Consider the following 24,387-nt stretch of genomic DNA (forward strand, 5'->3'; position numbering starts at 1 on the left):
TAAACCAAAACTTTTTAGCTTGAAGAGTTTCTTGATGGCTGCTTTCTCCTTAATCTAAGCCGAACCGGGTGCAGAATATTAGGACATAAAACTTCATTCATTTTATTTGCATGTTATAGACAGCTTTCAGTTTAATTTCAAACTTAATTTTCATTTCAGAAAAGAAGCAGTAAAATTCCTGAGTTCAAATGAATTTCCAAAATGCCACCCTGTGAGGTAAAATGATAAAGAGTTAAGGATTAGTATGGAAGGGCAGGAACAACAAAATGGCTCTCAAAATGTGGAAGTACAAGTACAAAATATACCAACAGTTGATTTACAAACATTACAAAATTTACAATCCTCACAAACTCTGACACCAGTTGATTTAGCTAGTTTATCTGGAGTTGAATTACAAAATCTTCAAAATCAACAAATATTTGATCCTCAGAGTTATTTAAATATTTTACAGTCTCAGTTACAACATGTACAGGTTCCAATGCAGCCTGGAAATCAACAGGTAACAATTAACCGTTTTTGTCCAACATTTCCAATTATCAAGCAGAAATTCTATCACATTTGATACAACAGTTTTTCATCTCCCATCTTTCTGAAGCTTTTTTCCCCTGACACAAAAAGGGTGTTTCAACCCAACGTAAGAGGTACTGGGCATTGGTATTGACACTCTCAAAGATTTCATATTGGATGAATTAAGATGTTATACTTGTCAAATACCTACATTTTGTTACATATTGATTCTAGACCAATGTTTTATTTTTTTAGGTTTTTCAGATTGGACAAAACCAAGTATTATCAGGCCAACAGATAATGCAGCTTCAAAACCAACCCATTCCTGTTCAAAGTCAAAATGGACAACAAATTCAAATCCAGGGACAGAATGGACAGCCAATTCAGTTACAAAGTCAGAATGGACAGACTATTCAGCTGCAAGGACCAAATGGACAGCCTATTCAAATACAGGGTCAAAATGGTCAAGCATTACAACTTCAAAATGGACAGACTATTCAACTTCAAGGACATCATGGACAAACTATTCAGTTACAGGGACCAAATGGACAAATTATTCAGCTACAAGGACAAAATGGACAGCAAATTCAATTAAATGGCCAACAAATTTTACAAAGTGCTAATGGACAACATATCATTCAAGGTCCCAATGGGCAGCAGATGCTTCAAAGTGCAAATGGACAAGTGCTACAAGGACAAAATGGACAACAGCTAATCCAAGGACAAAATGGACAACAGATTATCCAAGGTCAAAATGGACAACAGCTAATCCAAGGACAAAATGGACAACAGCTAATTCAAGGACAAAATGGACAACAGCTAATCCATGGACAAAATGTAAGTTTCTTTAAGTTAGCACGAACAGCAAGACATACCTATTCTTCGTGAACATCTGTTGATAATGTGCATATATTATTATTAAGATTTAAAAAAACAATATTGTAAATCAATATTCTGTCCACTTCATAACTTATGATCATGATCGGTTATTTGGACTTTGATTGGTTAATCCCTTTTAATACATTGATGATAATAACCAATCAAAGTTTTAAATAAATGAGAACGCTATTATGGATATGCTACCCCCATCTTTAATTTTTCCAATGTTTCAATTCACATACAGCATACAGGAATCTTTATCGAGATTAAATCAATAGTTTTTTGAGGAATGAGGAATTAATGAAAAGGAAAAAGGTCCTGTTAATTTATATCTTTGATTATTTTTAGATTCCTGTATTAGCTAATCAGGGTTTTCAAGGTCAAGCCATTCCACAACATGTAAGAAACTTCTCTTCATCATTGGCTTCCTATGATTACATTTAGTACTGCCAAGTGGTTTGGTTTAAACTTTTAAACTTCTAACCTCGTGATTATATTGTTTTTACTTAAGTGTCATACACTAAGAGTTCTGGGTAGGCCTATATGATGCTTAGGCTTATACTCACACAGTTTCCAAACCGTTTCAATGGAAACATGTGGAAGCTTACTTAAATCAAATTTAAACTTAATTTTTATTTTTAGATCATTTTTCCACAACCAAACGGCCAAAATCAGATAATGAATTCCTTTATTCAAACACCTAGTGGTCAAATAATCTGGCAACAACCACTTAACCCTGATGGGACTCAGCAAGTTCAAGGACAAAGTAAGCAGCGATACTTATTAAAGTTAACACAATACATTGCAGGTTGCATCATTCTACTGTGTCATAAATAAAAATGAAAGTTTTCCTGCCTCCACTAGAACCACAAAATTTGGCTTAATTTAGGCTACTGCATGTTTTCTCATAATATGGGATTTAATTATTTTAAAAGTGTAATACAGAAATACACTCGCAGAAGACAAGCAAGTGCATGATATCTCAGCATAGAGTTGAGCGATAGTACGATATTATCGAAAAAACTGGTTTGAGAAAAATACGGATGATACGGTATGGCATTTTTGCTATGTCGGTATATCTTGTGATGTTATCATGATGATATTTCGTGATATCAAACATAAAATAGATGACATCATGAGATTATTTTCATCTCAAATAACCATTAAGAAACCACGTTACACAGCTCCTTATAGCTTGCCAGAAGATAATTACTGTCTCTGATCCTGGGCTATCTAATTACATTTGAATCACAAATAATATCCATTTGCTAAACCTCACTTTTGTGGCATTTCGTGAAGGTTGGTGAGAATTCAGAAATCCAGATCATGAATCCCCTTCCTGCAATGTATTGGTTTTTCAAGAGCTGTGCATGTTGTGTACTTTCGTGTTACAGAACCTATATTCACACCCATTTTGGTAAATGCTAGAGTTTGGTAAGGGAATGATATTGAAATGTTCATTATATGATGCATTACAACAGGAATGCAGCTCTTGATACCCTTTGGTTTGACTAATGTATAACTGTGTCTGCTTGAGAATAACCCATGCTCATGGCCAAATTGTTTGGGTTAATGTGCCATCTCAATTTGACATTGTGTCTTAGATATTGGGTCTCATGCGCCAGTTTTCAAATACTTTTTGAGCAGAAACAATAAACGAGATACTTTATAACATTACAAAGAGTTTATTTCTGGAAATTTTCTATATCACATTATTTTAACATATCGTGATTAAAAACTATATTGCGATACACAAAAAATCTCAGCTACTAACTTATGCCAAAGGGAGATAATTTGAATTATTTGTGGTCTGTATCCATTTAATTTACTCTTTCTGTCTTATTTTTTTAGACATGTTTCAAGTGCAATATCCATCAAATATGAATCAGTTTGTGCAGACAGCAGGTGGTCAATTGATCAATGGTCAGTTTTTACAAGTTGGTCAACCTATTCCAACCTCTCCAGGAACCTATTTCCAGCAGAATGGCCAGCTCGTCCAAGCAGCATCCACTACAGAGGAGGCATTGAATACATCTGTCGGTAGTGAAGTTGTCTCTAGTCCTACATCACAGACCATTACTACAGATGAAAATAACGTTGTTCTGGTCAGTGTTGTTGAAACAATTGCTTCCAGAAAATGTATATAAGATATTTTTCAATTCTTAGTTTCCTTTCACATTTTGGACTTTCTAAACAAGCTAGTGGCGCTTTTATGAGAACTGGCCCAGCTTTTCCTATCACTCTCCCCTAAACCCCGACAAAATATACAATTTGTTTGGAAGATTTAAGGGTAAATTTTAATTTTGATTAAGTTGAACGGCAAAGTTACATTGCAAATCCGATTAGACTAATTAGTTACAGCAATTAAAATTAAATGTTAATTGAACCTATATTATGTTTATTACTGTTCTGATATAAAATGTCACCTCTGAATAGCTGTAAATTTTTGTTGAGTACTCTTAGTCATCTTTGTTTCTTGGTAGTGTTATTGTTTATGTAATAATTTACTTTATATCTATGATTACTGAAACGCACATGACTTTTATCAATGTTAACAATGGAATTTTTTTCAGATGGTGCCTGGTTCAACCAATACAACCACTGTAAACCGTATTGCTATACCAAACTGTGATGATATTATAGATGAACCACTTTATGTGAATGCTAAGCAATACCATAGAATATTAAAGCGTAGAATAGCTCGTGCTAAACTAGAGGCAGAGGGTAAAATCTCAAGATGTAGGAAGGTAAGAATCATCTTATTGTATGATAGGTCTGCATGTTGTTCAGGGATATTAAGTTCTCTCCATTTGCCGTTTGATTGAAGTTACAAATTGTCCTTGAGGATCAGTTAAAGAATAATTTAAACCAAATTATGTATCTTGTATATCTCCACCAATGCTTGAATTGTGAATTCACATGTTAAAAAGTTTGTTTTTACAGCAGTTTTTCTTTGAACCAATTGGCTTACCTCCCCTTTGTCATTTTTTTTCAGAAATATCTACACGAATCTCGTCATAAACATGCTTTAAAACGAATAAGAGGAAATGGAGGAAGATTTTTCTCAATTAAAAAGGAAGATGATATTAAAGAGGTAGACCTTTGTAATTTACATTTCAAGAAGATCATTCTCAGTTTTGTGCTCTTTAGTGCTACCATAAATCTTAATCCTGCTTACTTGAGCTATATTACCAGATATATTTGATATGTAATATAACTTCAATCTTAACAATTTATGAAATTGTTTGAAATTTAATTCCAGGAACCATTGAGTCCATCAAATGATCCATATAACTTTGATAATGAGAGGTATTCTCCTGTTAGTTTTAATGGAAATTGTGGTGTTTCTCCATTTGTTCCCAAACTAGAACCAGACGATACTCCAAACTCATCTGCTGAACAATTCAACCAATCATCATTAGATCTGACATCTATTACCATGGCAACACATATACCTGACCAATCAATGGTCACTTAACATTTTTTTGTGTTTATTTATTTTATTGTTATTTTTTATCATTGTTAGTGCATTTTAGAGATCAGCTCTGAGTTTTTTTCAGAACCTTGTACATTAAAGATTTGTGGATGGTGCTTTTATAGACTTGGCTCTTATTGCAAGCTATGGTTTGCTTTTTGCTGGCCAAAGTACTGACTAGTAGCTGCTTAGTGATGACGAATGGCAGTTACTTTGAGATTAGTGCTGGCTGATGGTAGCTTGTTTCTGTCCAAATGATGAAGATTATTGTGCAACGTAGAAGACATACACAAATTAAATTTGTTATTGAGGCTTTCTTATCATTCTCATTATAAGAAATCTTTAATTCTAGAAAAGGCTTGTTGCTTTGTGTACTGAAAATAGAAGTTGAACAAGCTTCCTGTTTACATACCAGGAAATCTTGTTCCAATGTTTGTAAAGGAAAATAATCTCACAAAGATTATAACTTATAAATTGTATTTGTTATGGACTTAAAAGTTTCATCTCTCTATTTGATTGAAATCCATGAAATATAGATATATTTCAATTTGTTTACTAGTCGTTGTTTACAGCATTTTTTGTGTATTTTTATTATCTTGATATTATGTTGTTTATTATTGTATATTTTGGTTGTTTTGTTAAAGTAGAAATGCCTTGTTGTGCTTAAATTGTCATTTTGTATCAGTTTAATGCTTTAAGTTTATGAACTGGTTTTATGTATGTATGTTTAAAATAAGGCTGTTGAAATGATTTTGGTTAGTTATTAAAAAATACTTTATTTCTTATTACAGAAGGTTCAAAAATCTGCTTAAAATGTCCTTTTAGAAAAAATTTTTGATTGTGCTGGCTTGCTTTCTAGTTGATCAGACTATTTCATTAAGCAGCTGTGCTTCGCTGTTTTTGTTATTGATATAAGTCATCTACCCATCTTCATAGCTTCATATCATACATGTATTTGTAAATTTGTTTTATTAGAATCTCTTGCAATTAGATTTATTGAATATTTGAAATTATGATATTCGGTTTGATCTACTTAATGTATTTTACTGCCATCATTCATCATCATCATTGTTATAGTGCTAAATAATCATTTTGTAATCATTCATCAATGTTCATTTATTAATGTAATAAATTTGATTATCTGCTGAAATTGATGCATCATTTTAAAAAACTGAGATTTTGTGTGCTCAGATTATTTAGTTTTGTTTTGGAAGAAATTGTTTTTATTTTTAAGTTACTGACTCTTTCAGTGATAATTGGCAGGAATAGAAAATAATATGAATAGTGAATAACAAGAACAATGGATAACAACTATCACATCTATTTATAAAAAGTATTGTAATTGTTATTCATAAAGTGTTGTTATAATACATACATATAGTTATGGACAGAATCTGTTGTCCTAAATTGTTTAAACCTATACCTAATGTCTGACAGAGGCTTTTTTTATGCCCTGCCTTTATGTCTGGAAATTGAGCCTAATAAATAGTTACTACTTTCACATTACTTAGAAGATTTTAGTCTAAATAACACCAAATGGTTGTTCATATTAGCAATTCACGAAATTGTGAATCTGACTGCCTAGTATTAGAACATAGAACAAATCTCTTTCTCTTACATATCTTACTGTCCAAAAATGTTTTGATCATAGGTTTTGCTTTAAATGTTATGATAGTATTCAAATCCACCTAATATTTTAATGGCATTCAATTATAGACACTAGTGTATCTTAAAGCGTATTTCAAATTTTTTTTAATGTTAAATTTTAGTCAAGTGCTTTTACTCTGAACTTTTTTTATGTACTTTATTTGTAAATTATAAGGTATTCCTTTGAATTAAATGTTATTTTATTATTTGATTAAACTGATGTTTTATTTGGTAATTTATTTTCCTTTGCCTAACTGGATTTATTGTTTGCTTAATAGCATTTTGCACTTTTGTAGGTCGATATTTGATGTGGTTGTCACTCAAAGCAAACTACTGGTCTTGGCTTGACTTGTGCACCTCTTTCCACATGTAGGCATACAAGGAGTTTTAAAGGTAACTACCTCTTAGTATGGACATAAAATTTAAAATCTCTGTATATATTCATACCAAGTGTCAAAACTTATGAATAAAATCTGTATAGATGATATCTATTAAACTAATAATTATAGAAACACACTTCTAAGCTTCTACACTAGGTAAACCTATGGTCATCCTAAATGGTAGTTGGCCTATACCTTTAAATGAATCCAAATAACATAATTATTTGCCAACAACTGCTGAAATATATAATATATTACTTGGATCATTTGCATGTACATAATAAGAGATGTAGCCTACAGGTAATACAATTCTAATCCACTGACTGACAGTGCTTAGAAATAGGGCCTGTGTTTCAGTATGGAACATTTTAGATGATCATTTGTACAAAGTTTTTAATAGAAATAAGAAAACATCTCAAAATATAATTTCAAATGATTTCACGTTATACATCACTTCGGGTAAAGTGTTAGTAAATGTTTAGCACAGGCGTAATTCCTCAATTCCAGGCAGTTTTCTTGATTTCCAATTATTAAGCTTCTTCAAAGTGGAATATGGCTTCTGACAAATCACTGATATTACAATTTCACAGTTTGATGAATCTTTGGGTTTGAGGCTAAAAGTATAGGATTGTTTGGTCTGAAGCAATTTCTCTGCATTACAGCACGGTTTTCTCTGAATTTTCATTGACTTCAAGATTATTCAAGTGACATAACTCTGGTTTCTCCACGTTGTCTGGTCTTATCATAATTTCCATTTCTTCATCCAATGGGGGTAAAGATGATTTACATAATTTGAATACAACCATGGCACAACAAGCATGACTTAACATATTACTCCCTGTTCTTATTCTGTCTCTGAAATAGAAGAAAGCAAAATATTTTAAGAAATACAAAGTAATTTTCTTGTTTGCCAAAACGCAGACGTTATGTCCAACTGTGATAAAAAAAAATCCCTCAAATCTGCATGTCTGGCTTCACTTAGGTTCTATCCAAAACTCTGTACACAGATTACAACGATATTCAAACGGGATTAAAAATCGATATAAAATCTGAAAGTATCATTTGTTTCTGTGATAAACACAATCGGAACAGGAAATGGACTCGTAATTCTGTCAAAGAAAAAGTCATACATCACCAACCTGTAAGCGTGATAGGCTACACTTTTTTGTTCGGTTATTGTCATTTTCTATTTATCAAGAAACTCAGAAAGGGACTAGCTTTCGTTTTGCACGATTTAACCGAAAAAATTCCTCACCCACATAAAAATCTAAAATCATGGTCGTTAGGTTTCAGCTTTGACAGATATAGCCTACATTGTTTCAGGGAAGAAAGCTAAATATTATACTTACAAAAGCCATTCCATGGCAAACAACAATCCTATATTGTCTCCTGGTATTCCTAGAGCTGTAAGATTGATTAATACTGCCATGACGCCCGCACTGGGGACAGATGGGACCGCCAGTGATATTACTGTTGTTAGCACCCTGGAATCATAAAACAGGATTGCATTTATCAAACTAATAAGCTTTCACAAATGATATTTTGCTTCAATTTCAAGGAGACTAATTTCACCAGCACTGTTCTTATATTTTTTGTTGGTATTTCGACTTTACGTCTGTAAGGTGTAGATATACACTTGCCACTCAGTTTTCTTTGTAATCTCATTTCCTCATTTCCCATTATTGCAACTATAATTGTATAATACATTGGGTGCCCGTCTAATCCGTTATAATCCATCTGGAATGACAATGACAAAAAACAACACTTACCAAATAAGAACAATTTTACCACCATCCAAGTCGACTCCAGTCAGTTGTGCTACAAATATACACGCTGCGGTAATATAGAGGGCACTACCATCTCTGTTGATAGTGGAGGCTAATGGAACAACAAACCTGGATATTCTTTTATCTACATGATTATCTTGTTCTAGACAATTCAATGTTTCTGGTATAGCAACTGCACTGAAATAATTATATAAAGATCATTAGATATTTGTATTCTCAAAGAGAATCAAAGTTAAAGGACAGGTGTTCCGAAACAAACCCTGCTGTTCTTGAGATTCTAGCCTCTATGGCCACTGAGGCTCTGTATTAAATAGTCACATCAAATAGCAATTGCAATTGTTCTATTCTAAATTGGATAATTTTATTAATTTTAATTATATAAATAGCATACAGTAACTATTTCATTATAATTTTGATTCAAGAAAATATTTCATATACCCTGATGCACTAGTAAAAACCTTTCAATATGTCTCAGCTTACCAGATCCATTTCATGATGAACTGAAACGCCTCAATCGTATACTTACGAACTAGCTGTTGCAAAGGAAACCATCCATGGCCTGGACATGCTGATAAGGAATTTGTATGGATTAGTTCTCATGATGATAAAATAATAGAGCGGTACAATTAACAACTGGTACACAGCTATAGCAGATGCTATAGTAAGTGTAAACATTCCCATAGATTTAAAGGTATCCACTAAACCACCGGATTTTATTAAAGCCACTGCTATCAGACTTGCCACACCAACTGGTGTTGCCCTGAAAAAGACAATCATACTATACATTAAGACTTCTTTAAAGCCCTAATTTAGATATATAGATCATCAAAAGCATTTAAGCTTACAGGAACAAATCAATGGTATTAAAGATACAAGCACAAGATGAGTTTTCTTTTATTGCTAAACAAAAATTATTGCTTAAAAATCTGCTGCATGCATTAAGAGCGCAATACGTACCACACCATCCATCGTAGAATCTTTAGAATTATTTCACTAGCTGAGTGGAAAAAGAGGAAGAACGGCCTGCCAAGTTCACCAACTGATGTAGTGGCAATTCCGAACAGAAGGCAGCATACGACAATACCTGTTGAAAACAGAAAACAGAAGAAATAATGGATAATATTGTATGAAATACACGTTAGCAGCAAGCTTATATGTGTTATATATAGATGTTACTGACATGGGTTTGCTTCATACTCCATCTCTATAACGTAGTTAATTTAGTCGAGGTAATTGATCATGGTATTGAGTCTCTCCATAAATTCATGCTTTTTTCCGAAAAGACTCTCTTATCTATTATTTACCTAGCACGTTGGTCGAATAAGCCACGCCTATTTTCTTGAGTTTCTCTATGACTGTATTATTGACAACATTACCACTAACGTTCAATCGGATAAATTCTTCTTGAATTTCATATTTTGTTTGTGACTAAAAAATAGAAAATTTCATTATGTAGGTCATGAAACGCGTGAGATGCGCGTGCATTTTAAATAGGTCAAGTTAAATTTCCCGTTTTCAAATTCCTGTTTTATCACCAAAATCTTAAAAGCAAATTTTAGATATGAAGACAAAAAGATACCATAATGTTGAAAAATAATAGTAATTAAAAATTGGGTCTTTTTCAATGTTCTTGTGTACATTTACCCTAATAGTATTACCTGCTGAAAACTAGCAGCGACAATATTGTCTGGGAAAACATTCCTGTGGAAGATATATCATATTACAAAACAACATAACATTAACTAATACACTAAACATAATTATGCTAATTTATGCATATATATATAAACAAAAACATGATATTTTGATATAAATCACCAAGAAAAAAATAGTCCTTTTTCATCGAACTTAAGAATCGTAATGGTCAAAATATACATAAAAAACGAAATGTGCATATTATTTAAGTTATAGGTGAATTTATGTGAATAATCAAATGTGAACCAAAGAATTGAAACTGGACGAAATTACAACAATTACCATCTACGACTATACAAATTTATAATCAAATATAAAATGTTATTACCGAAAAAGGTCAGCAAATATATCAGACGTTTCCATAACTGGCTGGTCAACCACTCTCTGTCCATTTGAAACATCAACACCTTCACCTAGAAGGACATAAATATTTTTTAAGTAAATAATATTAAAACCAATTTTCGTGGTTAGAAAATGTTAGTAACATTCCCTGCGATAAATATCTTTGTTCGAGAGCTTTCGTTTGGGTTGTTTTGGGATCATGTGCCAACTTTTTTTTTATGCATATTAATCAAAAATAAGTACCTGGTCTAATAATCAATGCCATTGCCATGCCAACCAGACATGGTAAACAATTAGTTGCTAATATATATACTAATGCAACTATACTGATTTTGCCGTTGGACTTGGGATCTAACGACGCTGTACCTGAAATGAGGGAGACATTAAAGGTATCATGTAATTGAAAAATGATGTTTAACAATACGTGTAGAAGGCATACTTCGTTTCTCAGGAATTTGTCAAATATGATGCAATGCATCTAGATCCCTGGTTCTGAAGCTTGCGGGTCTGTTTCATAGGCTTGGAACTAGGCTTTGAACTAGATTTAGATCAATAGAGGCATGGGAAAGACTTCACTTATATGATCATACCTGCTATAACACTACAAATAATCAACGGTAATATCATCATCTTTAAGCTTCTCATGTACATTTCACCCGGTATTCCTATAACAGACAATACATGATAATAGATAAAAAGACTTAGTTCACAACTACTTGTCAGAAAGCTCAAATTAGTTCAATATCTTCAAAAAATCAGAGAGTTATTCTAGATGTTACAAGAAGGTCCAAGTAAAACATGTTATTGGTATGATTTTGAGATATAATGTTTCATCACTCAACGATCCCGAGTTTAATCTCTTTCCCGAATTCTACACCTTACTATCGATGCGAAAAAACTGTTTTTTCCTTTAATACAAATATTGTGAGCATCTAACGACCCGTTTCAGCCAATCATAGCCTATACATCAAATTTTGAATTTATTTTCGCGCCACAACAAGATCGACTTTGTAATTCCAGATAATGTTATCTTTTTGTACCGTTAATTTTGTCATTTGCGGTTTGGGTGGTTATATTCAAATAAAATACTCAAAAGGAACATAATTACCTAAGAACATAAATATGAGGTCATCGAACCAAGGTTGATTGGCCATTATTATGTAAAAGTTAACAGTGGAAAAGCTATTAGTTTAAGTATGTTATATTATCATACTGTCGACCTTCATTTAGTCGATATCAGCTTATACACGGTACTTTTCCCCCATTCTACTTCTTGAAGTACAACAAGTCATTACTAATTCACGTAGAATATGAATCTTTCTGTGAATACTTTTAACAATTTTGGTACACAGAACACAGTTCACAAAAGAACGAACGAAAAAACAAACTTAAAAACGTTCAAATATGCAGTTATAAAATGTTAAAATTTTGACTATTACATATTTTGAACATTCTGCTATGGACGTTTTAAAGTTCGCGGTTTGGCCGTTTGAAAGGCATCTGATAATTAGACCATTGTGACATTGTGACCAAAGGCTTACCCTCGTTGGTCAATTTTCTTATATGATGTAGTATCATGTTTTAAATGACAATCGGATGCTTGTGGTACGGCATCTCTCAATGTTAAGCTATTGCAGTTCTTAATAAGTTGGTATTCTGAAGATGCCGGTACGAGTGCAACTTGAGTTGTCATCATCATTATCTACACGTGTAACCAATGATACATAGTTTCATATCTTTTATAGAATGAGGTCACATTGCATGTGCCATAAACTAAGTAAATTTAAACTATTGACATCAGAGTAGAGTTAATGTAGGGTCTGTGTAGTGTTTAACAGCATAATAATAGTTTTATCTCTGTCATAAATAATAGCATAACAAATCACATAATATATTAGAATTTCGATCCATGGAAAAAGTTTGAGATTGGTAGTGTGCACAGTGCAATGAGCAATTTTCCACGACTTTTTGATTAAACTAGTATATTAAACACGTTAAATTCACGTTCTCCTATAACATATTGGGAATAGGTACTCGACAACATAATTGAAATGAGGTGATAATTAGACCATATACATATTTATAACATCAGTTTGGTGGTAAATATATATCTTACTATTATAATGGCTGACAAATGCGAATTGTTTCATTGAATGCATGACTAGTTATGTTATAAGCTTGTCGTAAAAGATAAATACAGATAAATCTGCTTGTCCCTGTGGCAGTTTTCTGTGCTCATAACCCTGAAACACAAGTCCCTGTGTTCCTATTCTCGTCTGCAAAAATATCATCTGATGAAACACAGATGAGGTATCGATTGTAAACATCTTGTATCAATTCAAGTCAAGATTAAGACAGGGTCACTATTGTTATATTAATATTGGTAACATCTGAGTAAGTTTGTGTTACTTTAATATGATAATAAATAGTCAAACATCTTGTATTTTCCTGTGACATTTGACCAGGTGTTGGCAACTAATATTGATTGAACTGTTATATCAACAATTGAACAGAAATATTGTTTATATTATAATATATGTAGAATTTGTCGTAAGGATATCACAGAAAGAACTGTACGTCATCACACCTTCAAGATATCCAGCTATTTCGAAAAGGCTATTTTTTGTATCATTTTTCAGAATGATAATCCGATATCAGTGACCTACACGTAAAAATATTAAAGACTGTCAACGCTACTTAAATTTTAACCTGACAGTTTTTAATATTTTTACGTGTAGGTATTGAAATAATATATATATGATATTTACAGGGGGAGATCACATACACTTTACAGACCGACTATTCCGTTCTGAAAAGTACTACGAATAGCAGAAATTTACTATCGGAACTAAAACACCCACACTCAGCCGAGAAAGTAAGTGTTTAGATGACTATTATTATCCGTTTCAGATGTTCAAGTTTCAGTGGCATAATACTATTTATCTTTACACATAATGCAAATCGGATCGGAGTTGAATATACACGAGGAAGCCACATTTCGAAGGTCATAGCTGAAATTAAATTTTGAAATCTTCAAATAGTTAAAAGTTCATGATATATACTGGATCTATAGTTTTTGTTTTTGCCACTTGTGACCTAAATCAATCTTATATATCTCAACAATAACAACTGTATTCTAGCGCTACTTGAATTTCATTTAAGAGAACTAGAGTATTCGGTCAAGGTCAGCAATGGCATCATTTCAGAAGTATATTTCATAGAATATTGTTGACATCGTGTCCTTACCATGTGTTATTTTGAACTAAATCTGATATTTATTTATCCCATATTAAATAAATACTTGTGGTCTTTAAAAACAAAACCATAAATTCAACTTAACCATAAAAACAAATAGGTATTTATTCGATTTACTGTAATCTGTGCATAAATGCCATGATGGGTTTACTCACTGTCGAATCGAATTGAATATTTTGCATGTAACTATTTTATGTCATGGCCAGTGCCTTCGAGGTAATTCTAATGAGAAATTTCGGATATTATCCTAACTCAAATCCTTTCAATAAAGATACTCTTGAAGTAGAAAATCACGATTTAAGGTCACTTAACCTATCTTCATGACCCCCTTATACACCATGCCCATAAAGTCAATACAGGCTACCGTTCTTTTGGGGGTAACCAAAGTTGAACGTTTATAGAAATTTCTAAAATTGTACCTTGGCCTGAATTACACAAAATAACACCACTTAAAGGGGCACAGTCCTCTAGATATTTGTTTTATCATTGAACTTATCACGATTAAAGTGCTATAGATCATTAAGACTGTTGGACTCCACTGGTTTCTGTTGTATCTGGTAGTTTCTTCTCCATTGCAATCTAACAAGTTTTATACCATCATAGTTCCTTTCTTATGATGCTATTTCAACCAACCAAAGCGTGTCATGTAGGACTTCTTTCTTGCTTACACAGTGAAGAAGCCGTCGTGTTGCACTATTTTGGGTTTCAGACGCCCGAATTTGTTCAGGGAAATTTGAAAGTGCTGCTGTCTTTACACTGTTATAGTATGGTACGAAAAGAACTTTTGACGTCAGAAAATTGGGTCAGGTTACTGAGGTGCCATGCTACAAACATTATCCATGCAGACAAATGATTTGTTGCAAAAAAAAAACATGATGATAAAAACAATCTTAAATTGGTCTAGTAGGTTAATTTATTCAATTTAAAAGAACTGTTAATTCCAGAAAGTTTATCACGATAACATTCAGAACATAATTACTTTCTAGATAATAAATACGGTTACAGTTTTATTATATTAGAACATGACTGATTAACATATGATTCTAATTATCAATTTCAATATATCAAACTACATAAATATATTTCGGCATGTAGTGGTTTTCCCACTTTACAAGTTCCTCCCATATTGGTTTCCTCCCTTTAGAAGTTCCTCCCTAGTGGTTTCCCCAAGTGGTTTCCACCTATTTTTAATCCTAGTGGTTTCCACCTCTATTCTAGGTGGTTCCCTATATTTGCAATGTTACAATGTTGAAATGTACTACAAATTCTTTTCGTGTATTTCATTGACTTAGTTTATATTTTACACTATACCAACATATGATAGAAATGTCTTGGGGGAGGGGGTTATTGAGTTTCATTGCGCCTTGTAATGCTTGCTGCTATGCCATTGTGCAGAAAAGAAGCCCTAAATCGACATGAACCATGGAGTTATTTACAAAAGCATTCTTTACTGCCACATGCCAATTTTGAGCATAGGCATAGTCACCATTGTACATGCTCGATCGCAGACCTTAGTTTATATTTTACACTATACCAACATATGATAGAAATGTCTTGGGGGAGGGGGTTATTGAGTTTCATTGCGCCTTGTAATGCTTGCTGCTCTGCCATTGTGCAGAAAAGAAGCCCTAAATCGACATGAACCATGGAGTTATTTACAAAAGCATTCTTTACTGCCACATGCCAATTTTGAGCATAGGCATAGTCACCATTGTACATGCTCGATCGCAGACCTTGCCAGTCACTGTCTTACCCGAACCTCGGTCGTTGAAACTGAAATTGTAATCTTACCTATCCAAATAACGGCATCTTGTGATAAATCGTGAGATCGTAATCCAATTCCTAATGCAAACCCAATGATAGCGCCAGTTAACGTTAATAATACCAATAAATTTGTTTTTAATACTGTCAACCACCAAGATTTATTACATATATCTTTTCCTCTAGCCATTTTTATTCCAACTCAAACTTTATCCCGAACTAGGTCAACTATTTAGGTCCATTCCTGTTTTCCTTGTTCTCAATTTTCACGTTCACGCTCTGATTTCAATGCTCCGTTAAAGTCATAAAATTGTTTCATGTACAATTCTTGCTCAGAGTTTTAAAGATGGATTGCACTTAAATTTTTCCTATTCCTTAAAATTGTGTGACACCACTTGATAATAAAACGGTGCTTAAAGTCACAGTGTTAACCGTTCCAACGTCTAACAGAAAATGAAGACCGAATTGTAAACACACTGACGGTTTTAACACATGGTGTTCATGTTATCACGTGACCTAGTAAACTGTATTGTGTAAATGATACGTTATGTTTCTGGTGTTATTCAACTTTACGCTAATTTATGTCATCAGCCGCGCTAGCTTGATTTTTTTCTAACGTATGGTACTAAAAGTTTGTTTGATTGGATTAAGAAGTGAACAAATCCCGTTCAAAAGGATTTTAGCAGTCATGGTGATAATAGGACTAAAGTGGCTCTCACAAAAGCGATCACTATTGTTGCGTATGGTTGCGAATAAGTTTCGAACACAACTCTTATGCAACTGAGAGTAACTCATGGTCACTTTCATTATTCACAACCATACGCAACTGGTAATCGCTGTGGTTTTAAGCTCCAGTTTTAAATATGGACAATGCATGCATTATTTAGGCTACAAATTGAACAGAGGGTTGATTTTTGAATTTCTCCTCTGGAATTCCTAATTCCTTCAATCGCTTGAATATACGCTGGTCGGGGTTAAGCTTAGTTCGGTTTCGGTTTCCTTTCCTATATTGTTCTTTGGAAAACTGAGAATAGTATCTTAGCTGTGAGAAATTATGATTGTGGTTTCTTTTCTCAGAACGAACTGGACACGAGTTAAATCATCTCCACTATTGTCCACATTCGTTATCAGTAGGCCTACCTTGTTTCCGAAAAAAAGTATCACTGTTGCCTCGCTAACTTTCACTACATTTAGTTCTTGAATAATTAACCTTTTCCTAGTACCTTACGATAACTGTGGTCTGTATACAATTTTGAGTTATGCCCCTTCTATTACATTTCCATGAAGTCATTTTTCAGCCGATTCAGCTGTAAATTCCTGACAATGACCGGTTGGCAGGTTCTATTACAACTGCGAGTTTTAAGGTTAGTTGCCGTGGACTTTTTTTTATTATATAGGCAGAGGTCAACATGGGAATGATCAAAACCTGGCTTCATCCTGTCGACAATGATGTATGTGGGAGGGGTTGACATGAACAAAATGATGTAGTGGTTCAGTAGGAACTGTGAACTAGCAGCATAGCGAGGATTTCATTGACGTGGTGGGGAGGAGGGGTCATTATATTTTATGGCACTATGAATGGGGGGGTTGGGGGGGGGGGGGGGTGTGCATGGCAAAAATGTAAACGCCACTGTTATAAATATAGTTCCCATTTGCTTCAGACTGTACACCTTTATGACACCTCTGTCAATTACACAATTAAAATGGGATCAATACCTCTGCTGTAACAAATTCAGTAGCGAATGAAACAACTCAGTTGGTCAAGCGATTCAATACAGAAAGTGTAATAACGGTTTTAAACTCTTTATTTTTTAACATGTTATGCGCACAGTAATCAAAATACAATATTTTAACAAAATTTACAGAGGTACATAGAGGTCGTTTTTTCCAAATAAAAATTTCTCGTGTCCAACCAATACTTTTCCAAGGGACCCCGTAGATTCAATAATCCACAATCCTCAATATATATATATATAAATTCAAGGTAAGAAAAACATTTAAATACATCAAGATCACACATAATGGAAGACCAACTTGTCAAAACATGCAAAATGTCCACACTTTAACTCGTGGATGCAGAATATCAAGCTATTATGATATCATCGGCTTGACATCCCAATAGCCATCAATCACAAAATTCTTATCATATACTGAGAGAATTGAATTGAGCTCCCTTAACAAATATGTGGTATCTACTTTTCTCACTCAACACTTCTTTTTTTCAATGCATCAAATTAATAGTAAAAAATACAATGCAAGTCTGGTTTATATAGGGCTAATTACCATTCATAAACATAGTAGAATGCTCTTGTGAATTAATATCTATACTTCATTATACTTATACGAATTCATTCAGTACATTTATAAATATCATAAATTATCACTATGTGAAGTAAAAAATTATCATATACAAAACAATGATTATCACATTATACATCGTAACATCATCAAGGCCAATTAAACAGCAGTTTTAAATAGATATTTATAAATCAAAACGATAATTTAATTAGATCAGTAATCAATACGCTTAAGTCTGCTCTGGGAGCAATTTTCTGAAATGCCATCTGCTAAGCTGCTGCTAATGTTTTGAAAAATTGTCGTAGGCCAATCAATCTAATTAAAATAAGATAAAACAATTTCGTTTCGTCATTATTTTTTGTAGATCTCCATTGTAATCTAAAATGATTAATTCCAAGGACTCGTATAATGTAGACCGTCAAAAAATAGTAACGAAACGAAATTGTAATTTAATTTTAATTGGATTATAGGCTTCCTGCAGTGACTAACTGTCATGGATTCAGACGACGTCTGAAAATTAACAAGCAATAATTATGATTCAATAAACAGTAATAGGCGTCTGACAAATTAATTTTATTCACATAACCATAATTCATTTAACCATAGATCAATATATCCTAGAATTCTAGGAATAGGACAGATTTATATAGCAAGCTGACATAAGAGGTTCAAATTGTCTTGTCGGAACCCGATTTCAAATATTGACTATGACAGATGTTGACCAAACGAAGTAAGAAAATTATATACATGTACAGTTCTGACCAATTAAAAATATACAATAAAAATGTAAAATTTAAAAAGACATATATAAAATCTAACAAATTTACACTTTCTCACATTACAGCTTTCGGGTCACTTCGAGCAACACACTAATACCAACCGTTGGTGAGTTTGCTATATTTCCTAACGTATAGGTACGTTGGCACCAAACCTCTATTTTAATCGGATATCATGCTCCATATCTTACCAGACCACACATCAGCTCAAAATATAAACCGGATATCCGCCTCCAAACTAAAGCAAATATCTCATGGCTACTTTAACCAGCTATCAAACCCCAACATAACCGTTAACCGGATATCAGCCCTTTTACTAAACCAAGATATGATTTTTGAACTGAATTTTTAAAGCCTTGCAAATTTCACAGGTCTATTGTCTTTGCTCATTTTTTATTTAGTTATGTTGTCATAAATGCATTTTCAATAAAAAATCACTAGGTTTCTGAAATGAACCCACTCTCTTTATCACAACTAGGATTCGATGGTAGTGTAACACTTTCAAGGTCGGATGAAGCCATTTTCATGCTTCCTAATTTTGCAATATGATCAGGCGAAGTTTTGATGTAGTGTTTATCTTGGTTGTCATTAAGTAACAACTTACAATTCTCTTCAATGGACACACTGTCGTGTTTGGTTTGACGTCGTGAAGAAGTAAAACACAATTTGTCCTTTGATTTGTCCCTTGCAGCTGGTTCGAACACGACCTCAATTCCATCTGATTTACAAGTATCTGAGCTATGAAGGTCTGATATGTTGGACAAGTTATCCTCGTCTGGGTCACGTCGATCATCGTCAATATAAGCTGAATCACTACTACCATCATTCAGGAGAATGTAACCTTCCTGACGTGGTGTCAGACTGAAGCGCTTGTTAGGATTATTATACAGATCTGCAAGCTGGTGTTGGGCGAGTTCAACCAAACTATTTGAACGACAAACGGCATTTTGGACAAATTCATGTTCTGCTAACGATTGTGTAAAAAAGTTCATTTGTGCTTTTTTATCGATCTTTTCTCTTCCTAATTTATCAATAGTCGGTGGTTCACCGGGCAGAAATTCTCTCATGCATATTGGTACGGTGTTAGTGGACATACGTTTCTGGGCGACTTCATCTTGTTCCTTTGCTGCTTCATTTTCATTTAATAGACCCTTTTCATTGGGTTCCAGAGCCTTTGGGAGCTGCTCTATCTCACTCTGAGCTACTGGTTTGGAATAGTCTACATCGTTCGGTATTTTAGTGCTAGGCATGCTACTAATGGTATCCCCATGTATAAGGCATTTGATATCTTTCGGTATAATGACGCCATTTTTGCCGACATACGCACTAACAATCTGGTAGTCACAACATTTATGCGAGTCAGTGGGACTCGAGTGGGCACTGCAACATGGAATCACACATTTATTTTTTTTCGAATTCTCAGACTGCATGTTTATCTTTTCTTTATTCCCATGAAAAGACACAACCGGAAGTACCATTTCGTGTTTACGCTTATGATCGTTTGACTTTCGTTTCCGGTCGCCTCGCGTTTGTTTTGTTTTGACCTTGGTTCTTTTGACTTCCTCAAAGCCACTGTCTGTTTTAACATACGTATCGGAGGTGGAATAGACCTCTTCCACTACTTTCTTCTTTTTAGGGGAAGAGAACTCTTTGTGAATGATAATATAAGAATCAACAGCACGGCACTTCGGGTCTTTACAGGCGTATTTAGAATGGCATGTTTTGCCCGTGGTGTCAATCGGGAGCAGACTGGAATAACATCCATCTTTATCACGATCTTCACAATCGCTCTGGTCATTCTGGCGATTCCATGATTGTCTAAAGTCTCCGTTATAATTATAATTTCCACCATTACTGCTGGCAGAATTACAGCTTCCAGGTTTCTCACATGGTACCAGACTGTTCAGTCCAGAAGGCCTCCTTGACGAACCCCACGTAAATGATACATGTCGTTGACTGGCTCGTGAAAAATGCCGACCGATGGAGGAATCTTCAAGTCTTCGGCACAATGAAACGCAATCCTTTTTGAATTGTTTGGTAAATATAGCATATAGAAATGGGTTAGCACAACTGTTTAATGGTAGGACAAATATAGTCAAAACCTGAAAGAAAAGAAATTTGTTTCAAAAGAAGAGCGTCCCCTTTCATTCCACGAGATCATACATGAAAGCATCTTCACAATGTCAAGCCATTACTAACTTCGTACTTATACCTTGACTGCAATAGTCACCATTCTTGTATCAGGGAATGGAGCGATTTGATTGGATTGTATGCCAGCGAATACAGTCAATCAGAGCTCTAGACAGATCGGATGTAAATAATATGGCTATCTGTCGAGGCCTCTGATTGGCTGTATTTGCCAACGTACAATCCGATTAAATCGCTTCATTTATATGCATGTACTTCCATGATACAAGAAATGTGACTATTGCAGGCAAATTTCGTAATAGCTGGACATGAAGATGACATGAAATATAAACGTAAATTTACTGAGACTCGGTATGAATTAAATATCCTGAAGCTAGTTAGAAATCGAACAACTAAGAAATTGGAATTTCTTTTTACATTGATCTTATTTCCTGCAGGAACAAGCCACAATTGAAGTGTATTTTAATCCACATGTATTAACTTGTTGTCTGATTTTATTTTTTTTTTGTTTCAAGTGACATTCTACTTTGATGTATTTAACTAGACAATCTAACCATTTGATGAATCCTACTTACTTTAGCTTCATTGAGATGAATCAAATTTTTACCAAAAGCACTGGCCAGTGACAGCAAAGCTATAGGTGCCCAGCATATGAAATCCGTGAACACTAATAAAGCCATTCGTTTAGCTACTCTGGTATCCCCTGAATTCCACGCCTGTGATTGTCGTATGGAGAGATACATGATAAGGTAACAGGACAATATGGTGAAGAAACACAGACCATTGAAAATCATTATATAACACACATAAGCTGAAATACACAGAATAAGGAAGATTAATATACATATCCAATACCCTTTTTTAAGGTATTTTCATTTGGTATATTTTGAAATTTCTATGTTTATTGACACTGAAAATAAGACTATAAGTTATAAAGTTTATGAATTTCATAATACAATTATTACTCCCTATATTGGCAGATAGATTTGGTTTTAAAAACAGAGGCATAGTTCCCTCTTTAACCGTTACATTTTACAGAGTATAGTTTCTGTTAGTCAATACATAACGTGCATATAAGTCTTGTAACCACAGCTTCACGATATGATTCGAACAAAGTAATGCTTGAATGGACTAGTTGTTTCTTCACGTTAGCATTATATAATTTGAAGAGCGTGGAATATATAAATTTGAATCTCGTTAAAACCGTCTGATACTCTTTATGAACATTATAATGATAGAATGTTTACCTTTAGAGAATACGTCAGTGATTTCAAAAGGAAGACACACTGCAAATTTTCTGTAATCTGAGATACCAAATAATGGTAAACTAGCCAGTATTATAGAATATAACCACCCTAATAACATCACATAGCCTGAAATATTACATAACATCACATTTGTATAGCCTGAATATTAAAAAAACATTACCTACGTATAGCCTGAAATATTCAATAACATTACATAGCCTGAAATATTCAATAACATTACATAGCCTGAAATATTAAAAAATATTACATAGCCTGAAATATTAAATAACATTACATAGCCTGAAATATTAAATAACATTACATAGCCTGAAATATTAACTAACATTACATCGCCTGAAATATTAAATAGCATTACAAAGCCTGAAATATTGAAATATATTAAATAGCCTGAAATATTAAATAACCTTACATAGCCTGAAATATTAAAAAATATTAGATATGTATAGCCTGAAAAATTAAAATATATTACATAGCCTGAAATATTAAATAACATTACATAGCCTGAAATATTAAATAACATTACATAGCCTGAAATATTAAAAAATATTACATATGTATAGCCTGAAAAATTAAAATATATTACATAGCCTGAAATATTAAATAGCATTACATAGCCTGAAATATTAAATAACATTACATAGCCTGAAATATTAAAATATATTACATAGCCTGAAATATTAAATAACATTACATAGCCTGAAATATTAAAAAATATTACATATATATAGCCTGAAAAATTAAAATATATTACATAGCCTGAAATATTAAATAACATTACATAGCCTGAAATATTAAATAACATTACATAGCCTGAAATATTAAATAACATTACATCGCCTGAAATATAAAATAGCATTACAAAGCCTGAAATATTAATTAACATTACATAGCCTGAAATATTGAAATATATTAAATAGCCTGAAATATTAAATAGCATTACATAGCCTGAAATATTAAAAAATATTAGATATGTATAGCCTGAAAAATTAAAATATATTACATAGCCTGAAATATTAAATAGCATTACATAGCCTGAAATATTAAATAACATTACATAGCCTGAAATATTAAAATATATTACATAGTCTGAAATATTAAATAACATTACATAGCCTGAAATATTAAAAAATATTACATATGTATAGCCCGAAAAATTAAAATATATTACATAGCCTGAAATATTAAATAGCATTACATAGCCTGAAATATTAAATAACATTACATAGCCTGAAATATTAAATAACATTACATAGCCTGAAATATTAAATAACATTACATAGCCTGAAATATTAAATAGCATTACAAAGCCTGAAATATTAAATAACATTACATAGCCTGAAATATTAAATAACATTACATAGCCTGATATATTAAATAACATTACATAGCCTGAAATATTAAAAAACATTACATAGCCTGAAATATTAAATAACATTACATAGCCTGAAATATTAAATAGCATTACATAGCCTGAAATATTCAATAACATGACATAGCCTGAAATATTAAATAACATTACATAGCCTGAAATAGTAAATAACATTACATAGACTGGAATATTAAATAACATTACATAGCCTGAAATATTAAATAACATTACATATGCATAGCCTGAATATTTAATAGCATTACAAAGCCTGAAATATTATATAACATTACATAGCCTGAAATATTCAATAACATTACATAGCCTGAAATATTAAATAACATTACATAGCCTGAAATATTAAATAACATTACATAGCCTTAAATATAAAAATAACATTACATTTAAATCTACGATGATTTAATCATATACTCTTTTTGACGTTTTCATTAAGATTAAATGCATTTCCTAGTAATAAATACTTCATTTGCAGTGCATATCATAATCAACATAAAATCTAAAGGGCACTCTGACTTTTTACTTTACTATGGTAATATTCTATAAATGGTAACAATATGAGAATCCAAATAAATATTTATGACATGGTCATGATCTTTACAATGTATTATTGTACGTTCTGAAGATATCCATATTAATTACAAACGTGTAGGCTTTCAAACTACATGAAATCTGTAACACTTCAAAAATGACATGTCATTGGTGTGAATTCAAGGGACTTGTTCAACTGTTATATTCTTCAATTGTGCCATTATCTGTGGTCTCTTTTATTTTTATGAGATAAT

The 24,387-nt window shown here is 32.8% G+C and overlaps 3 protein-coding genes across 3 annotated transcripts in view; 1 reads left to right on the forward strand and 2 right to left on the reverse strand.

Annotated features, from left to right (window-relative positions):
• Nucleotides 1-3,272: 3,272 nt before the first annotated feature.
• Nucleotides 3,273-4,453, forward strand: LOTGIDRAFT_96004 (hypothetical protein; the record flags this gene model as incomplete). The annotated part of the gene is made up of 3 exons (XM_009053597.1): nucleotides 3,273-3,491; nucleotides 3,960-4,133; nucleotides 4,382-4,453. Coding segments are annotated over 3 exons (465 nt in total), but the record flags the coding sequence as incomplete, so codon positions are not given.
• A 2,670-nt stretch (nucleotides 4,454-7,123) lies between these two features.
• LOTGIDRAFT_187793 (hypothetical protein) lies at nucleotides 7,124-16,237 on the reverse strand. Its single transcript, XM_009053778.1, has 11 exons — nucleotides 15,759-16,237; nucleotides 11,303-11,377; nucleotides 10,956-11,078; nucleotides 10,699-10,783; nucleotides 10,334-10,376; nucleotides 9,980-10,103; nucleotides 9,633-9,759; nucleotides 9,202-9,435; nucleotides 8,658-8,852; nucleotides 8,238-8,372; nucleotides 7,124-7,743 (listed from the first exon to the last, which is right to left on the reverse strand). Exons 1-11 carry the CDS (start codon nucleotides 15,916-15,918, stop codon nucleotides 7,545-7,547), a joined length of 1,500 nt encoding a protein of 499 aa, XP_009052026.1. The 5' UTR covers nucleotides 15,919-16,237; the 3' UTR covers nucleotides 7,124-7,544.
• Nucleotides 16,238-20,703: 4,466 nt separating this feature from the next.
• Nucleotides 20,704-24,387, reverse strand: part of LOTGIDRAFT_115178 (hypothetical protein) — a gene marked incomplete at both ends in the record, with an annotated part of 55,842 nt that continues 52,158 nt past the window's right edge. Inside the window, 3 exons of the mRNA XM_009053779.1 lie at nucleotides 20,704-20,904; nucleotides 21,526-21,761; nucleotides 22,198-22,323. Coding sequence (XP_009052027.1) covers nucleotides 20,704-20,904; nucleotides 21,526-21,761; nucleotides 22,198-22,323 — 563 coding nt within the window. The remainder of the gene's footprint in view (nucleotides 20,905-21,525; nucleotides 21,762-22,197; nucleotides 22,324-24,387) is intronic.

This window comes from Lottia gigantea, assembly GCF_000327385.1.
Source record: "Lottia gigantea unplaced genomic scaffold LOTGIsca_20, whole genome shotgun sequence".
In the NCBI taxonomy this organism is placed as follows: domain Eukaryota; kingdom Metazoa; phylum Mollusca; class Gastropoda; family Lottiidae; genus Lottia; species Lottia gigantea.

Excerpts from the sequence above, each read along its gene's own strand:
- LOTGIDRAFT_187793 (XM_009053778.1), bottom strand. The coding sequence starts at position 15,918 with ATGGCTAGAGGAAAAGATATATGTAATAAATCTTGGTGGTTGACAGTA. Across the intron at positions 10,104-10,333 it reads TCGCTGCTAGTTTTCAGCAG|TCACAAACAAAATATGAAAT; the intron begins GTAATACTATTA and ends TCTATTTTTTAG. Across the intron at positions 8,853-9,201 it reads TCCTTTGCAACAGCTAGTTC|TGCAGTTGCTATACCAGAAA; the intron begins GTAAGTATACGA and ends TAATTATTTCAG.